The following is a 16,741-nucleotide window of genomic DNA, read 5'->3' as shown; positions in this document are numbered from 1 at the left end:
CTGGGATTTCCCAGTGTATGGCAAATGGAATGTTTATCTAGACTGCTGAGTTCAGCCCCTGATAACTCCATATCCAAAGCAGGACTGTGAGAACTTGTAACAAGGAGACCTCACAAAACAAAAGTATCTGAGGTTCTTTATTCTTTCCTCCTGAGCTCAGCCGTGGACTTCAGTGTACCAATGAGACACCTAAGATTTGTCCTTGACACACAGCAGCCTGTCTCGTGGGGGCGGGGTATGTAAATTAGGGCAAAGTTGCAACTTCCAGTAAAATGAACTCAGGAAGTTTTGAAATCAGTCAAGCAGAGTGAACCAAAAGCAAGACCAGAGCCTTCTGATAGAGAAGAGGTAGGTGTTGGGTCCATGCCTTTCTCGGTATCTGCCACTTTGGCAAAAGAAAGACAGGGTGGAGGACACAGCGGGGTAAATGGTGCACAGTGTGTGCTTGCATATCCAGTGTAGAAGAATTTTTACAAGGACCTAATGGTCTCTAATATTCCAACCAGCTTTCATTTCTCTATTTTGTAATTAGAGCAGCATAAAGAGGAACTGGTAGTTTTAGGAAAACTGTAGAAATTTCTTTCAGCACCTGCTTTCTTTCCTGTCTTTCTGTTTGCCCCAGTCGTGCTGGCGAATGCTTGGGCTGTGACATGGCTGGAACTGTCTGCATCATGAACAGTTTCGTGGCCCTGGTCATCATCTGGACCATGGCAGCACATGTTGAAACAGACAAGCCTCTTGGAGAGCCTGCGAAGACTGGATTTCAAACATGCAAGGATGCCTTAAAACTACCTGTCTTGGAGGTCCTACCTGGAGGTGGCTGGGATAATCTGAGAAATGTAGACATGGGACGGGTGATGGACTTGACATACACCAACTGTAAGACCACAGAGGATGGACAGTACATCATCCCTGATGAAGTCTTTACCATTCCTCAGAAAGAGAGCAACCTGGACATGAACTCAGAAATCCTGGATTCCTGGGTGAATTACCAGAGCACTACCTCATTTTCCATCAATACAGAACTCTCTCTTTTCTCCAAAGTCAATGGCAAGTTCTCTACTGAGTTCCAAAGGATGAAGACCCTTCAGGTAAAGGATCAAGCTGTAACCACCAGGGTTCAGGTAAGAAACCTGGTCTACACAGTCAAAAATAGCCCAACTTCAGAACTCAGCTTGGGGTTTATGAAGGCACTTATGGACATCTGTGACCAGCTAGAGAAAAATCAGACAAAGATGGCCACCTACCTGGCAGAACTGTTGGTCCTCAACTATGGCACACACGTAGTCACTAGTGTGGATGCTGGGGCTGCACTGGTTCAGGAGGACCACATAAAGTCCTCCTTACTCCTGGACAATCAGAACAGCCAGAACACAGTGACTGCCTCTGCTGGGATTGCCTTCTTAAACATTGTGAACTTCAAACTTGAGGCAGACTACACTTCTCACAATGATTTGACCAAGAGCTATCTTTCTAACAGAACCAACTCAAGGGTACAGAGCATGGGTGGGGTTCCATTCTACCCAGGCATCACCTTAGAAACCTGGCAGAAGGGCATCAGTAACCACCTGGTGGCAATAGACCGTGCTGGTTTGCCTCTGCATTTCTTCATCAAGCCTGACAAACTGCCCGGCTTGCCAGGTCCCTTGGTGAAGAAGTTGTCGAAGACAGTGGAAACTGCAGTGAGACACTATTACACCTTTAACACCCACCCTGGCTGCACAAATGTCGATTCCCCCAACTTCAATTTTCAAGCCAATATGGATGATGGCTCATGTGATGAGAAAGTAACCAACTTCACTTTTGGTGGAGTTTACCAGGAATGCACTGAACTATCGGGAGATGTTCTTTGCCAAAACCTAGAGCAGAAGAATCTGCTCACTGGTGATTTCTCTTGTCCCTCTGGCTACACCCCTGTCCATTTGCTGTCTCAGAACCATGAGGAGGGTTACAGTCGCCTGGAATGTAAAAAGAAATGCACCCTCAAAATCTTCTGCAAGACAGTGTGTGAAGATGTCTTCCGAGTAGCCAGGGCTGAATTTAGGGCTTATTGGTGTGCAGCCACTGGCCAAGTACCTGAAAACTCAGGACTTCTCTTTGGGGGAGTCTTCACTGACAAGAGCATCAACCCCATGACAAATGCACAGTCATGCCCAGCCAGCTACATTCCACTGAGCCTGTTTGAGAACCTCAAGGTATGCGTTTCTCTGGATTATGAATTGGGGTACAGGTTTTCAGTCCCCTTTGGTGGGTTCTTTAGCTGTATAATGGGGAATCCCCTGGTTGATTCTAATACATCCAAAGATATAGGAGCACCATCTCTGAAAAAGTGTCCTGGGGGCTTCAGCCAACACCTAGCTGTTATCAGTGATGGATGCCAAGTGTCCTACTGCGTCAAGGCTGGAATCTTTACAGGAGGGTCTCTGCTCCCTGTAAGGCTCCCCCCTTACACCAAACCACCCCTCATGAGCCAAGCTGCCACCAACACCGTCATAGTGACCAGTAGTGAGACTGCCAGATCCTGGATTAAAGACCCCCAGACCAACCAGTGGAAGCTGGGAGAGCCACTGGAGCTGCGTAGAGCCATGACAGTCATCCATGGGGACAGCAGTGGTATGTCAGGAGGAGAAGCTGCTGGAATCACTTTGGCAGTCATCGTGGCACTAGGGGCTGTCATTGCCTTGGTCATCTACAATACCCGGAAGTACAAGAAGAAGGAATACCAGGCAATTGACGAGCGAGAGAGTTTGGTTGGAAGTTTAACAACAGATGCATCATCAGCCTCTAATGGAGAACAGGATCCAAGTCCAGCATAATTGTCTTCAAAGGGAACAGTCTCTGTCATTTCCAGCCACAGCTTTGAGCATGCTTTTCACTCGGTTTTCTCTTCTGCATTCCTAAGTACTGAAGTGACAGTTGCTACAGAAAGCAGGTATTACAGCTGTGGGACTTCTTGTCTGCACCAGGAAATTAAAGGGGTTGTTTAAGGAGGAATGGGGGGGTGGTTCATTCAGAAAAAGCTGGACTGGGAACATGGCATGAAAGGGGTATGTATCCATTCTCATAATTGTCTTTACCTGAATTCATGTGTATGAAAAGAGATTTGGAGAGTGCATTTGGAGATTAGCAATTTAGTCTGAAGTCTTTCCAGTTTGTGAATGGAAGGGGTTTGTGCTTTAAGTTCCTTGTTTGTAAAGAAGCTCTCTAGGTTTCACAGATCAAGAAGCAGACATGACCTTGAAATGCCACAGGAAGCCTACACAGCCACTATCCTTTAGCTTTAAGGACTCCGTGTTAATTTACAGATTTTCCTCTCCCAGAGTCATCTCACAGGCATGCAAGGGGCTTATACAAATTCCATTTTTCTCAACTACCCCACAATTAGGACTTAGTCTAGATCAGTCTTGGGCTTCTGAACAGTCTTAACAAGTCCTCAGAAAATATTTTAGCTTACAATTTTCTGTTAGGGGATGAGGGATGAGGGAAATGTAGGGAAACAAGTAACAAACTAAGGATAAAACCTGGGGTTCTGGAGACGATGCTACTATTTCAGAATTGAATTCTTAGATCTGTCAACTAATAGCCATTATGAATGAGGAACTGAGTGGAGCTGTACTTAGGTTAGATCAAGCATTATGGTTCCATGCTCATGTTTCAAATATATAACCCTTTCCCCTCTCTCCCCTTCATCTTTCCTCTTTCTCCTCTTCATCCTCTCTAGCCTTCATTCTCCTCTCTCCTTTATCCTTCCTATCTCTTTCTCCTTCCCGTCTTCTCATCATGGGTGGGTACAGACACATAAACATGCCCTATATTCCAACAAGAAGCTTTTATTTTCCTAGTGGTGAAAAAAAAACGCAAAAGTCAAAAAGCCCCCATTTAAGTATTACTTCTTCTCTAAAACTAAAACTACATAGAAAGCACTATTTTCTGTCCCTTTAGGCTTTGCTGGTTTTCACTGCTAGAAACAGGACTGATATGACAAAAAGTTATGTCATTAAATTAACTGGAAAAGGCTTCCAGACCCCCCCTGTGATATTTATTTCAATTACAGGATGATTTCCATGGGGTATCTGTCAGGATACATGATTGATACCTGGCAGTAGTTGGGGTTTTACTCAATTTTAATATCTGATTTAATTCTCTACAACATAGAAATTCTTCCACAGCTGCTTTAGAAATTATGAATCCATTCACCACAGCACACCACCAGTGGGCTATTGTCTATGAAAGATAGTGTTCTCTCTTTAATGTTGAGAGTCAAGGACCTGTGTACACAGTAGGCCCTTCTGAAGAGCTCCAAGTGTCTCGGCCTCTGGGAACGTGGGAAGAATTACTCATCCATGTCCAGCTGAGATACAGAGAGGAATGAACAGCTGAGTTTGAACTACTATTGCCCTACAGCCCAGCCAAGGGCGTTGATCCCACAGCCCCCCACCAAACCTGTCCTTTTCAGTATTAAAATGTGTTCTGTGGGTTCTGAGTGAATTCTATATGTTTCAGACAAGCTAACAACTTTCTTTTCCTTGGATGTATCCAACAGTCAGTTACATTTTATGTATGGATAAATATACTACCACATCATCTTTGTGGAAAGTTTGCCAGTTTTTTAAAAAACTTTCTTTTTATTTATGTGTCTTTTACATCATGGTATCTTGAGCCCATTGATTTCCCCATCCCTTTGCATCTGCCCTCAGCCCCTGCACCCCCACCCAAAATAAAACAAGATTTAAGAGGAAAAAAGGAAAAAAAATTAAAACCTTGTCATGAAAGCTGCGGCGTGACACAGTGAGTCAGGCAGTAAGTCCTTTTGTCTGTGTATCTTTACTTTTAAGTGTTCACTGGAAAGAGTCACTGTCTGGTGCTTGGCCCGCCCCAACATCCACCCCATCTATGATCTGCTAGAGCACGTGAAGGGACCTGACCTGTAGACCCAAAGTGGCAGGATCTCAACACAGGGCAGCAACAGGATATGCAAGACAAGTCCTAGTGCGAGCCCAGCATCGGTAGTGTAATAGGGACCAGGGGCCTGGAAACAGCTCTTTCTGTATAAATTCTCTGTAAGAGTTCCTGAGTCTACAAAGCAAGGCACAAGAGACTTCTAGACCTTACTGCACAAACTTCCTATTGAAATTTTTAAAATTCATTCTATAAATATGTAGTTCTACTAACAAAAAAAAATGTGTACTCAGCAACGTTCTGCGTGGGTGTTCATCTGTATGAAGTCAGAATGTAGGGGTTTCCAGTACCCACTCAAGCCACTTCCCTAAGTCCTGGGTGAGGCTCTGGGGCTCTGCTAGGCCTGACTTTCTAAGGCTGGGGTCTACAGAAAGAACAGGGCTGGTTTCTGCAAAAGTCACACTCCATGTGATATCAGAGATAGAGACACAGCGTGGTGACAAAGGAGGCTGGATATTTGCTTCTTAGTTTTGTATTCCTGATTACTCACATGCTCAATAATAATTATTTATTTTTAAAAAACTGCCTGAAAATGAAGGGGCCTTTTCAAGGTCAGTATTTAGGGCTGCGAAGATGGTTCAGTGAAGTACTTTCTATTTAGTCATGAGAATCTGAGTATATATTCCCAACGTCCATGTAAGAGATGTCGGGTGACATAAACCTGTAACACTAGCACTGACAGGTAGGAACACATGGCTCTTGCGGCTCATTGGTTAGCCAGCCTATCCTACCCAAAATGGTAATTTTCAGGTTCATTGAGAGGAACCTGCTTCAAAAGAAAAGGCAGAAGGTAGAAGAGGAAGATACCTGACGCCAACTTTGACCTCAGTATGTGTGTACACAGATCAGCACACCTTAACACACACATGCACCCCACCATACACACACGCATCTCCTCACACATGCATCCCCTCACATACAATGCATCCCTCACACACACTCACGCATTTCCTTATACACAAGAAGCCAATGTCCATGGTTTTCAGGATAACTTTTCCCAGCCAAAGTTCATATACTCATTTCCTTTGCATGTCTATTTGAGGGGAACCCAGAGTCAAGCTAGGTCAAATGCGTGGGTAGAGTAGAAGAGATGTGGAAAGTTTTAGAAAATAAAGGGGTTTTCCCTGTCTCTAGCTAGTTAGATTGAGGTTTTTCACACATAGAGGAAGTAACTCACATGCTTCTGAGACAGGTACCAAAGCACTTCTACAAAAGCAGGCCCTTGGGAGTAACAACAATTTGTGCTTGTTCATTTGCATTTATTGTTCTGCACATACACCTCATGAGCACCAGGGGGCGATGTCCTCTCATAGAACAACACCAAGAACTTGAGATCACAGCAGTTACAAACAGAACACCTGACATCTGGACATTGACCAGCCCTCTCCCAGAAACCCCCTGTGAGATGTAAGTGGCCACCAACAAGCAAAGGGGGCAGTGGTTGTCTCTTGAGCCATGCCAGCCTTCTCCCAAACCTCTCATGCACGCAACACTGTAGTACCAGGACACGTACCTTTGACCAAGTTTAAAACCACAGAGAACTCTGAATCTTACATAAGGAGAGGGGAATGGAAGCACAAAGGCACAGACAGCCACAGATACAGCACATAACTTCAAGGGATGAGCATCTCACAAGGTGTGTCTCCAATCCCATTGGCATCCCTGGAGTCTCAGAGCGGGAGAACAGAGCCGCTGGCGCTGAGGCAGGAAAGGAAAAGCATGGTGACCCTGCTTGGCCCAGCAAGGCACACTGGGGCTTCTCTTGGGGAAGCACCCTGGGTCAAAGTAGCAGGTGCCCAGTGTCCAATCTCACCAAAATCAATTCTGTGTCTTTCTGTGTTGGCACAAGAGGAAGAGCAAGGTACTAGCCATCGCTTTGACTGACAGTAGTACACTGTTGAGAATTCCCAGGTTCCTAAAGCCCAGAAAGTTGAAAGAGTGAAAGACGAGGATGAGGTAGCCCCTCAGAGCATCCGCAGAGAAGAAGGAAATGGGGCATAGACATTTCAAAGTCCTCTGTGGAAATTCTTGAAGGCATGAAGACTAACTCTCAAAATATTCTTTTGCTTTGCTTTGTTTTGTTTTTTCCAAGAACAATCACCCCCTTAGATGTCCACTTGGGTCCTATTTCTTCTGACTTGGGCTACCCTTTCCTCTGCCTTGTGAGACTGTACCCTGCTGCCCATTCCCACATCTCGGGAGCCCATTTTCATTCCTTTGCTTCCCACTGCCTCCTTTTCCTGCCCATGGGCTCCCATGTATCTTCTCATCCCTGTTGCCAAGATGCGGGGCACTGAAGGCAAAAATGACTGCAAGCCCTCAGTGGGGCTCTGATAATTTCTGAAATGTGTTAGCCTGACAAGAGACATGGACGTGACTTTTAATTCCATGACATATGCCTTCCATTTAGTTCTGACATTTCTTTCTCTATTGTGGTAGAAGCTTTCCCCATGGCTCAAGGACCTCAGCAGTCTCCTGGTCTGCTAGTGAGGCAAAATGGCCTCCCATCTTGGACTAAGATGGCAGAACATTTTCTCCTACCACAGCTCCCCCTAGTGGGAAGCAATTAAAGTTCCATTAGCCATTTGTAGAGTGAAAGAAGATTCAGCACCAGCATGTTCCAGGGAACTGGTTGGGGAGCACTGGAGTGATTCCATAGGCCACAGCAATATTGACAATGCTGGAGGCCCCAAAAGAGCAGGGAGTTGTGAAAGTGTGGACTCCAGTTCTAACTCAAGTACCTTGTGCAAGGTTCTTTTATTCCCCCCTCTCTTTTATTCCTTCAAGAGTCAAAACCTTTAAAATCTTATGAACAATATATGCATATGTATATATTCATGTATATATATGCATATATATGTACACATATATATGTCAAACCCTCAAAACATGAGGTACATAAATTCAAATTAGTATCCAGAGACACTTTTCCCAAACACAGTCAAAGAACCCACTTCCAAAGGAGAAATTGGTTTCCCTTCTTGATTTTCATTCTCTTTTACCAAACACCATTCTTTCATGGAGCCAAAGATGAGAAGATATTGGGGATACACTGGATCTTGTCACAACACCCAGATACAGGTTAGAGAAGACTAGAATGCATTTCTAACCATGAACTAAAGAGGTTTCCATCACCTGCATTTGGTCAGTCTCTACTAGATGGGGTGTGGAGAAAGGGGGACCAGTAACATCTCTGGCCTTGAATTAGCAAATCTGAATTGAGCTCTCATACAAACAAGACTGGATGGTGGTTGGCTCTAATCTCATATCAATAAGAAAGAGAAAGGTCAACATAGCTCTCACATCAACACATCTTCCCAAGTGCAGGTCTGTGCACATCAGGGTCCAAGTTTATCATGAGATGAGCTAGCAAAGGGTGAGAAAAATCAAAGGGCCACACCTTTACTATTAGATCCCCAACAGAACTGAGATGTGGCATGTGAAACAGAACTCAAGGACATGATGGGACTTTCCCAACAACCTAGCCCAGGGATGCACACATACCCACACAAACATAGGCACAGACACAGATGACACAGAGCCCAGGATGGGCTCCAACTCACAGTGACTTCATGAAACTGAGCTAGTCTGAGATGAGTTGGGAAGAAGGCTGTGGGCTCCTCTCCCTGAGGATAGTACAGATGCTCAGTGGGATGCAGGCTCTGGTTGGATCAGAGAGGGGTTGGAAACAGCATCACGGGATGCCACCCCAAAGGGGAATCCCTGAGTCCTTCCATCCACTTGAGAAAACCAGATGTCTATGGACAGGTCAATGACAGGAGGAGGGGAGGGCCCAGAGAGGCCAGGGACAATAATGAGAGCTGAACATGCTCTCAGAGGCTTTTGACACTGACCCTCTGAGCATGAACTGCTTCCTTCCTCTACACCAAGGCATCCCATTTCTGATGTCACAGCAGTCTACACCGCTCTCCCCAATCTTGCACAGTGAGAGCTCCCTGACTCCAGTAGAGGAAAAGAGAAAAGCAGAAACTCTGCTCTCAAAGCGGAGTGGAAGCAGCAAGAAGCCAGCTGAGGCAAGGGATCTCAGCTGCACAAGGCCAGGGTAGAGTTCTTCAACACTGCCCATTCCTAAGTGTGCTGAGCACATCCCCTACTTAAGGGAAGGCAGAGGTGCAGGTTCTTATCTACCCAGCACTGAAAACTCCATGCTTCAACACTGCCCATTCCTAAGTGTGCTGAGCACATCCCCTACTTAAGGGAAGGCAGAGGTGCAGGTTCTTACCTACCCAGCACTGAAAACTCCATGCTTCAACACTGCCCATTCCTAAGTGTGCTGAGCACATCCCCTACTTAAGGGAAGGCAGAGGTGCAGGTTCTTACCTGCCCAGCACTGAAAACTCCATGGGGACAAGTGTGTGGGGGGTGGCCCTCATCCCACATCCTGCTTGTGTTGGAAAAAATTTATGAATGACATCACTTTAATCTAGCTCCCTCTGTGACTGAGAGAGTTGACGAGTGGAGACAGAACCAGAAGGGAAATGAGGGAGTCAGGAGGCACGGCATCGACTTCCACCATGACTCCTCAGCAGTCCCCAGTACCCTCCCACCTCAGTCCTTTTCCTGGGCAGCGCTGTCTTCAGAGATACCCTGGGCAGCTAGTTCAGCCAGCACATTATCCAGATAATTGGCATCTGGGTAGCCATGGCCAGTGAGATTAGAACCGAATTCTGTCTTGTGGTGCACCTCATTCCAGATGACAGTATCAGACTCGCCCGTGGTACTGGAGGTTCCAATGGCAAAGATGAGACGTCGATCCCAGGCCACCAGAAGCAGCTTCAGAACCTAGGGCAACAGAGTTGAGAGACCATAGGCAGCTGTTGAGTATTGGTCTTCAGATGGTGGACTCCTGAGGTCCCCAACCCTTCCTTCATCATGATGCTCTAAGCAACTCAGAAGAAGAGAAAGAGATCTGAAATCGGAGTCGTTTAATAACTGTGTAACTTCTGATTACTTCAAACATCTTTCTGAGATTTAATTCGTTTACTTATAAAACAGCAATGGAGTCACCCATATCAAAGGTTGTACACATGTGTAGCATATCCATGTGCACATGTCTGTATGTGTGTGCACTTGGGGGCCACTGGATGAAGCTGTGTGCTTTACTGGAGTGCTCTCTGCCCATTTTCTTTTTTGAGACAGGTCTCTCACTGAACCATCATTAGTGACTAGCAGAACTGAAAGTATGACACAGCTTCAAAGACCTTGTTGTTATCATACCCAACCTGCAACAAAGTCCAAGGTTAGGGTCATGGGCCTGTGGATATTAAGGACACTTACTAATAATGGTATTGCTAAGGAATTGGTGAGAGGAGATAGTTTACATCCATACCACAAGGCAAAGACTTTTTATGTTAAGCCAAGACAGTGTACTTTGTAAGGAAGAAAGGGAAGGGCCATTGAAACATCTATGTGTTACTCTAAATTTTAATTGCTTTTAAACAAAGGAGCTTGATGCCAGAAACTGTTTTTTTTTCCTGACATAGTGTCAGGAAAAAAGATGAAGCAGTCTCCTGTAGGATTAGCAGAGGATTAAGAGGCTTGGAAGGTAATGCAGGGAGGAATAATGAACTGAGTGTATTTAGTCACTAAAAGCAAGACTTCAAAATGGAGAATGTGCATAGCCTGGGTCCCAAGGATGTGGGGTCTGTTGCTACATGAAGAGGAAGGTCTAGAAGGAGAGCAGCTCTCAGGAACATGTGTAGTCTGGTACTTGTTTGAGACAGTCTTGAGTATCCCAGTCAGGTTCAGTGCTGAGATTACAGGCAAGTGTAAGGTGTTTGGTTAGAAGTGCAGAGGATGGAAGCCAGGGTTGCCCATATTCTAGGCAAGTGTTCTACCAATGGAAACACACCCCCATTCCACAACTGTAGTCTTTAACAGCATACTTTACACTGGGGCTTTTAGCTAGAGAACTTGGGCTGAGGCACAGAAATTTGTCTCTTGGTGGAGACAAATTCTCCTTCTCATTAATTCTCATTCTCAATTTGAGAACAGGGCACTAGTGCATCTTTCATGATATTGTCCTTGTTACAAACTGTCCTTTTCCATCTTGGAAGGACAGAACATACCCACATCACTTGACATTGAAGCAGTATAGAAAGATAGGGTGTTAAGAGATTACAGGGAAGAAATGGAAGCCCCCACCTTGGAGTCTGGTTGATACCTCTGGCCAGCTGAAAATCAAGAATTCCAGCACAATTTACATTTGGTGTAAAGGTTGCATAAATAGAGATATTTCGTTTACACAGATATATTTTCAAATAAGAATGTTAAAATAGCAATAAGTCAGGCTTAAGGGTGAGATATACAAAAACCTTGGGAATCTCAAACTGTTAACATTATTTATCAGGAAGACACTCTGCCTTCCTGTATTCCTGTGGCATAGAGTTTTCCTTAGCATAGAATCCTGTCAGATGCCCTGTAGGAACACTCTATGGTCTCATTTATGTTTCTTGGAAATTCTCCAGTCTGGCTTCCAAAGCAGGAAGACACATGGAAAGTTTTTGGGCAAATACTTATGCATCCCCTAAATTCATGTGACCTTCTATCACTGCCTCCAAAATATTAGAATATGGAACTTTCTGGGGTTCATTAGGTCATGAAAATGAATGTCAATGAGATTAGCACTCTTATAAAAAGGGACTGGGAAGAGAATTCTTGCCCTTTCTCCCTGGCAAGGACACAGAGAGAAGAGGCTTTGTCTATGAACAGGAAATGAACCCTTGCCAGATTCTCAATCTGCCAGCAACTTGATCTTGGACCTCCTAAACCCCATACTGTAGGAAATAAACACCTGCTTTTCATGAGCCACTCTGTCTATGGTCTGTGGCAGTTTGCTGGAACTCAGATAGGCTCACAGATGCTTGGACTTTGACACACCATGGCAACACAGCCATTAACACTCAAAATGCAGAAAGACAGACATTTGTTGAGTAGGCTTCTCAGATCTAGAAAGGAAGCTGACTAAAAGCCTGCCTCTTGCATTTCTCCAACTAATGTTCTTAGTCCTCTTGGCATCAGAATGAAAATCCTGTCATTCCAATTAGGATATTTAGAAGTCTTGATAAATCACAAAGAATCCATAAAAGAAATAAAATAATTTGCCACTAATTAAGATCCCAGAACGTCCTGCTCATGCTTTTGTGTGTGTTCAGAATAGAACAACCAGGAATCTTGAGAAGATTAAATGGGTTCCAGTTCAGAGTTTCTGTTAAGCTCTTAGGAGGTAACACTAGTATTTCTCCAGGACCAGCTTTAAACAGCAGGGCTCTCGATAAAGATCCTATAATAAGCGGACTATTGCCAGTAATATCCCGAGGAGAGGGGGAGAGCCATTCCACTTCCAACCACCTGCAAAAGTATTCTAATGAGGCTGGTAGGATGGCTCAGTGGGTGAAAGCACTAGCTATGCAAGCCTGGTGGCCTGAGTTCAGATACCCACGCTGAAAGGTGGGTGCAGTGGTGCGCATCTGTAATCCTGGTGCTCCTGTCGGGAGATGGGTGGTAGAGAAGAAGAATCACCTGGAAGCTATCAGGCCAGCCAGTCTGGAGTGGGCAGTGCAGTAGCAAGAAACAAGAGAGGCCCTGCCTCAAAGCAAAGGTGAGGACTGACAACTGGAAGTTGTCCCGAGCTTCCATATGCACACTGTGGCGCATGAGAGCCTGCAATCCCATAGATAGCATACATATGTAACACACACACACACACACACACACACACACACACGCACACGCACACGCACACGCACACGCACACGCACGCACGCACGCACGCACACACACACACTAAAAAACAATCAAACAAAACAACATCCTAATGATACTAACTCTTACCTAAGGTTGACCCCGATATGACATCATTATTACACATACACAGTTTGTGCATTGCAGAAACAAAATCAACCCCTACCCCTACTACAGAACACGTGCTCTTACCTTTCTCCCTTTCTCACTGTCTGGAAGGTAACAATGCCGTGGGAAGCCACGGGCGCTGAAGCTCTTCCCAGGATTTGGGTGTTCTGGTCCCTGAAGCAGAAAGAAAACAAAGGCATCTTGCAAAAGCATTTCTGACGAGACGCTAATACAGGCTTAGTGGGACAACAACAAGAGCCACAGAGTTCACACAGAGGACAAACCAAAAAAAGTCGGTCTAAGTTGTCACACATCATGTGACCTGAGTTTGGACTGCAGCTGCTAGCTCCCTGCTGGAATCTATGGAATTCCCCTCTTTGATAAGAGTGATTTGGAAAACTCACCTTATGGGGTGTTACCAATGCTCAGGGAACTAGGCACCCGTATTCAGGAAGGGTACAGCAAATTTTATCATCATCAGTACCAACCCCACTTATTCTACTGTTTTGTGAATGATGAAAACCACAGCCCGCAGAAGCTAACCGGCTTTGCCAAAACTAACCTAATCCCAGGTTTTCTGAGGCATATACATTGGACTTTCAAAGCAATTACTTAGAATAATAAAGTTCTCCAAGCTACAAGCCATGTAGTCTGAGTTTTCTGTATGATTCTTGTGGATTTCTCCTTTGTCTTCATGGGTTTTGCTTCCTTATTCAACAACACAGACTGCAATGTTCAGGACAGAAAGTCTTGGGGCACTAAAGCTATCATCACCCAATACCTTATTACCCAAGCCATCTCAGGATACTGAGTAAGAAAGACATCCACAGGAAACTGATTCAGAACCCAGATGCTATGGTAGTGGGTATGGTTCGTTCCTCCAAAACTCTCACTGGAATTTGGTCTCCATTGCAGCCTTGTGGGCAGCTGGGGTGTGGAAGGGGCGATGTGCTTGCCTTTCTCCTGAGAGGTCTCATCTTGCCCTCAAGGGACCGGGTTAGTTCTTGTGAAAGCATGTTGCTTACAAAGCAAGGCTGCTTTCCTCTTTTTGTCCTCCTCTTCTGAATGCTACTGCTTGTCTATTTGCTTCCATGAGCGGAGGGACCAGGAGACCTTGCCCAATGCAACCAGCATTATATTCACAGTCAAGAGCAAAGAGCAATGATTTGATACACGCATGACTGGCTCACTTTCTCCACTCTGACACATTACAGATCCCCTTTCCTAAGGAATGATGTCACTCGCAGTGGGCAGGTCTCCTCACCTTAACTAATGTAATAAAGAAATCCCCCCACAGTCATACCTATAAACCAAATTAACACATACAATCCCTCACGGGATTCTCTTCCTGGGTGATTCTCAATTGTGTCACATTGACAGAGCTATCACAGGCCCCAACACATTTATTGGTCCCTTTGAGAAGTTTATGAAGTTTGACACAACAGCTTTCCACCCATGCAAATGCTTGTATATAATTTCTGAATATTCCTGACCCCTTGGAAGCAGAACCTTATTTAAAACTATTTATAAGTCCAAGTCATAAAATATTGACAATTCTATGCAGCTGTTTGACATGCTTTCCCAGAGATCAATAAATGCTTGCCAACTATGGAATGAGTGAGCAAATGAATGAATGAATGAATGAATTAAATTAAATTCATTGGCTCAAAGAAGAGGAGAGGGATTGTTGGGGGAAAGGATTTTGGTAGACGAGAGGGAGGGTATGAGGGTAACAGGGGTTGAAAATGCTCAAACCCAGGATACACATGCATAAAACTGCCCAAGAATAAAAATATTAAAAATTTCTAAAGTATAATTTTATTTATTGTTTGAGAATTCTACATATCCACACAATATATTTTGATCGTAGAAAAATGTTAAAAAGTTTGCAAGTGTCACGCTGAGCTAAAAGAAGAGTGATATTCTTTTGGAGTAAAAGAATCTGACAGTTATAATTTCACATCCAGACAAATGTACAGCATTCCCATGACCACACTTTTCTAAGCCAGGCTTCATCACTGAGGGACTAAGCCTGGCCATAGCTCCAACTACTCCTCTGATGCCTGGGGTTGCTGGGTGTGTGTCCAGCTCAGCCTGTCTGGCACTGACCCAGTAAGGCTGTGCATTCTGGGCCTGTTGCCAGGAAGCGCAGTCACGACTCTGCCTCAGCCTGGCCCAGCGCTTCTCCCAAAGGGACTCACTTTCTGCAGTGAAAGTGGAGCTTGAAGACCTCAGCTCAGAGCTTAAAGACTTCAGCTCACCGAAGCCCAAGCCTGCATCGCCCCTGGAGCTTCAAGGAGCACAGCACCAAAAATTTTGCTATTGACTCACAGTAGCAAGTCTGCAGAGCATCTGACTGTTTAGAGATGCATTTCCTTTCACAAGCCAGGGTGTTGCTGGAGGTGTTAGAGCCATGTATAGGTAGCACCGGCCCCTCTACAGAGGCGCTCTCTGTGCTTTAACCCTGGAGGCTTAAAAATATGGCCTTCTCAATGGATACCCCCACCTTGACTGTTAGCTCTACTTCGATCCCTGCTGGGCTCTTTTCATTTTCTTTTTAACATTTGGTGTGTGTGTGTGTGTGTGTGTGTGTGTGTGTGTGTGTGTGTGTGTGTGCCACAGCGCATGTGTGGAGATCAGAGGACAACTTGCAGGAGTCAGTTCTTTCCTTCCACTCACGGGTTTCAGGGATTGAACTTGGATAGTCAGGACAGGCTCTCAGTTGTCAGGACTGGCAGCAAGCACCCTTACCAGTTGAACCATCTGGCCAGCCCACTCCCACATTTTATTCGTCCCTACCACTCCAACGGCTGCCCCAGAACCATTCCACAAGTCTCTCCTGAGCACCAGCCGATTATATCTTACTTTCTTACCCTGGGCCTCCCCTTATTCAGGAGCCTGAAATGCCACAGCGTTCTTATTTCCACTCATCTGTTCTTTAAGTCACACAGGCTTCTTAAAGCTCAATTCAATTACATGATGTTTTATAAACCTAATCAGACAAGCAGTCTCCAGGGGCTCCCCATAGTCTAAGTCTTCATGCCTGCTCCTTCTGTGACCTGTCCCCTACATCCTCACCAGTTCCTTCCTTCCATGCCTTTCCTCAAGTCCGAGCTCCCAACCTCCCAAATGAATAAATTCTGCTGTCCATAAACATGCAATTTTTCTTTGCCGCTGTTACCTCCTCCAGCTAAATATGTACTCTGCATTTCTTTATGTCTTTCATGGCTTCACTGGACAGTGTCCTGAACCAGAAAGTCTCCGCCCACCTTCCAGATAGACCACCCGTAAACACCCCCTCCTCAACCTGATATCTCAGCCAATCAGACAGCAGGAAGCACGGTCCTGAGCCCCTTGGTAGTGGGCCCTGAAATGGACGCAGACAGGCTCTCCCACCCTTGGCCCTCTGCCTAGCGGATTCCCAGCAGTACCGATGAAACAAACTAAATCTAGGAGGAAGCAGGCACCTTGAAGACAGGAAGTGGGACCTGGGGTCACAAGACTTTGAAGCTCTGCACTTCCCTTTGTGTGTGTCACTTTCATCACCAGTGCATATCCGTTTCTGCTCTCCAGATCGGGAGCGAAAGGCATTTATTTATCTCGCTCTGCCTGGTTGCCAAGTGCCCCAGGGAAGACGCGTGCTTTATGAACTATCACACTTTCCTCTTTTATTTCCTCCTGACTTTCAGTATATGGAAGTACTTCGTCATTTATTTGCTTATCATCCTCCTGGCCCCAGTGGAGACTTCAGGGATCACAGACTGCACCGATTCAAACACTGTTTTACCAGTGCTTAACACACACCTGGGCATAACCCACGCGCAAACGTTTGCCAGATAAAAGACAAGCAGGGAGACACAGGTGGAGTGAGAGAGGCTGAGCAACCGATGTTTGCTAAGGGATGAGTCCA

The 16,741-nt window shown here is 45.3% G+C and overlaps 2 protein-coding genes across 4 annotated transcripts in view; one reads left to right on the top strand and one right to left on the bottom strand.

Moving 5' to 3' along the window:
* The first annotated feature begins 279 nt into the window (after positions 1-279).
* On the top strand, positions 280-4,584 carry LOC101831799 (macrophage-expressed gene 1 protein). Its single transcript, XM_005063804.4, has 2 exons — positions 280-348; positions 623-4,584. Exon 2 carries the CDS (start codon positions 651-653, stop codon positions 2,814-2,816), a length of 2,166 nt encoding a protein of 721 aa, XP_005063861.1. The 5' UTR covers positions 280-348; positions 623-650; the 3' UTR covers positions 2,817-4,584.
* Positions 4,585-6,197: 1,613 nt separating this feature from the next.
* Positions 6,198-16,741, bottom strand: part of Dtx4 (deltex E3 ubiquitin ligase 4) — a 34,606-nt gene continuing 24,062 nt past the window's right edge. For 2 of the 3 annotated variants that reach the window (XM_005063803.4, XM_040747025.1), the window contains exons 8-9: positions 12,916-13,005; positions 6,198-9,762 (exon numbers count right to left, since the gene is read on the bottom strand). In XM_005063803.4, coding sequence (XP_005063860.1) covers positions 9,529-9,762; positions 12,916-13,005 — 324 coding nt within the window. In that variant the 3' untranslated portion in view covers positions 6,198-9,528. The remainder of the gene's footprint in view (positions 9,763-12,915; positions 13,006-16,741) is intronic. The other variant, XR_005877728.1, reaches the window with a different exon arrangement.

Source organism: Mesocricetus auratus, unplaced genomic scaffold, assembly GCF_017639785.1.
Source record: "Mesocricetus auratus isolate SY011 unplaced genomic scaffold, BCM_Maur_2.0 Super-Scaffold_4256, whole genome shotgun sequence".
Classification (NCBI taxonomy): domain Eukaryota; kingdom Metazoa; phylum Chordata; class Mammalia; order Rodentia; family Cricetidae; genus Mesocricetus; species Mesocricetus auratus.
Note: the sequence above shows the minus strand (reverse complement) of the source record. Positions and strands in the feature narration are given on the sequence as shown.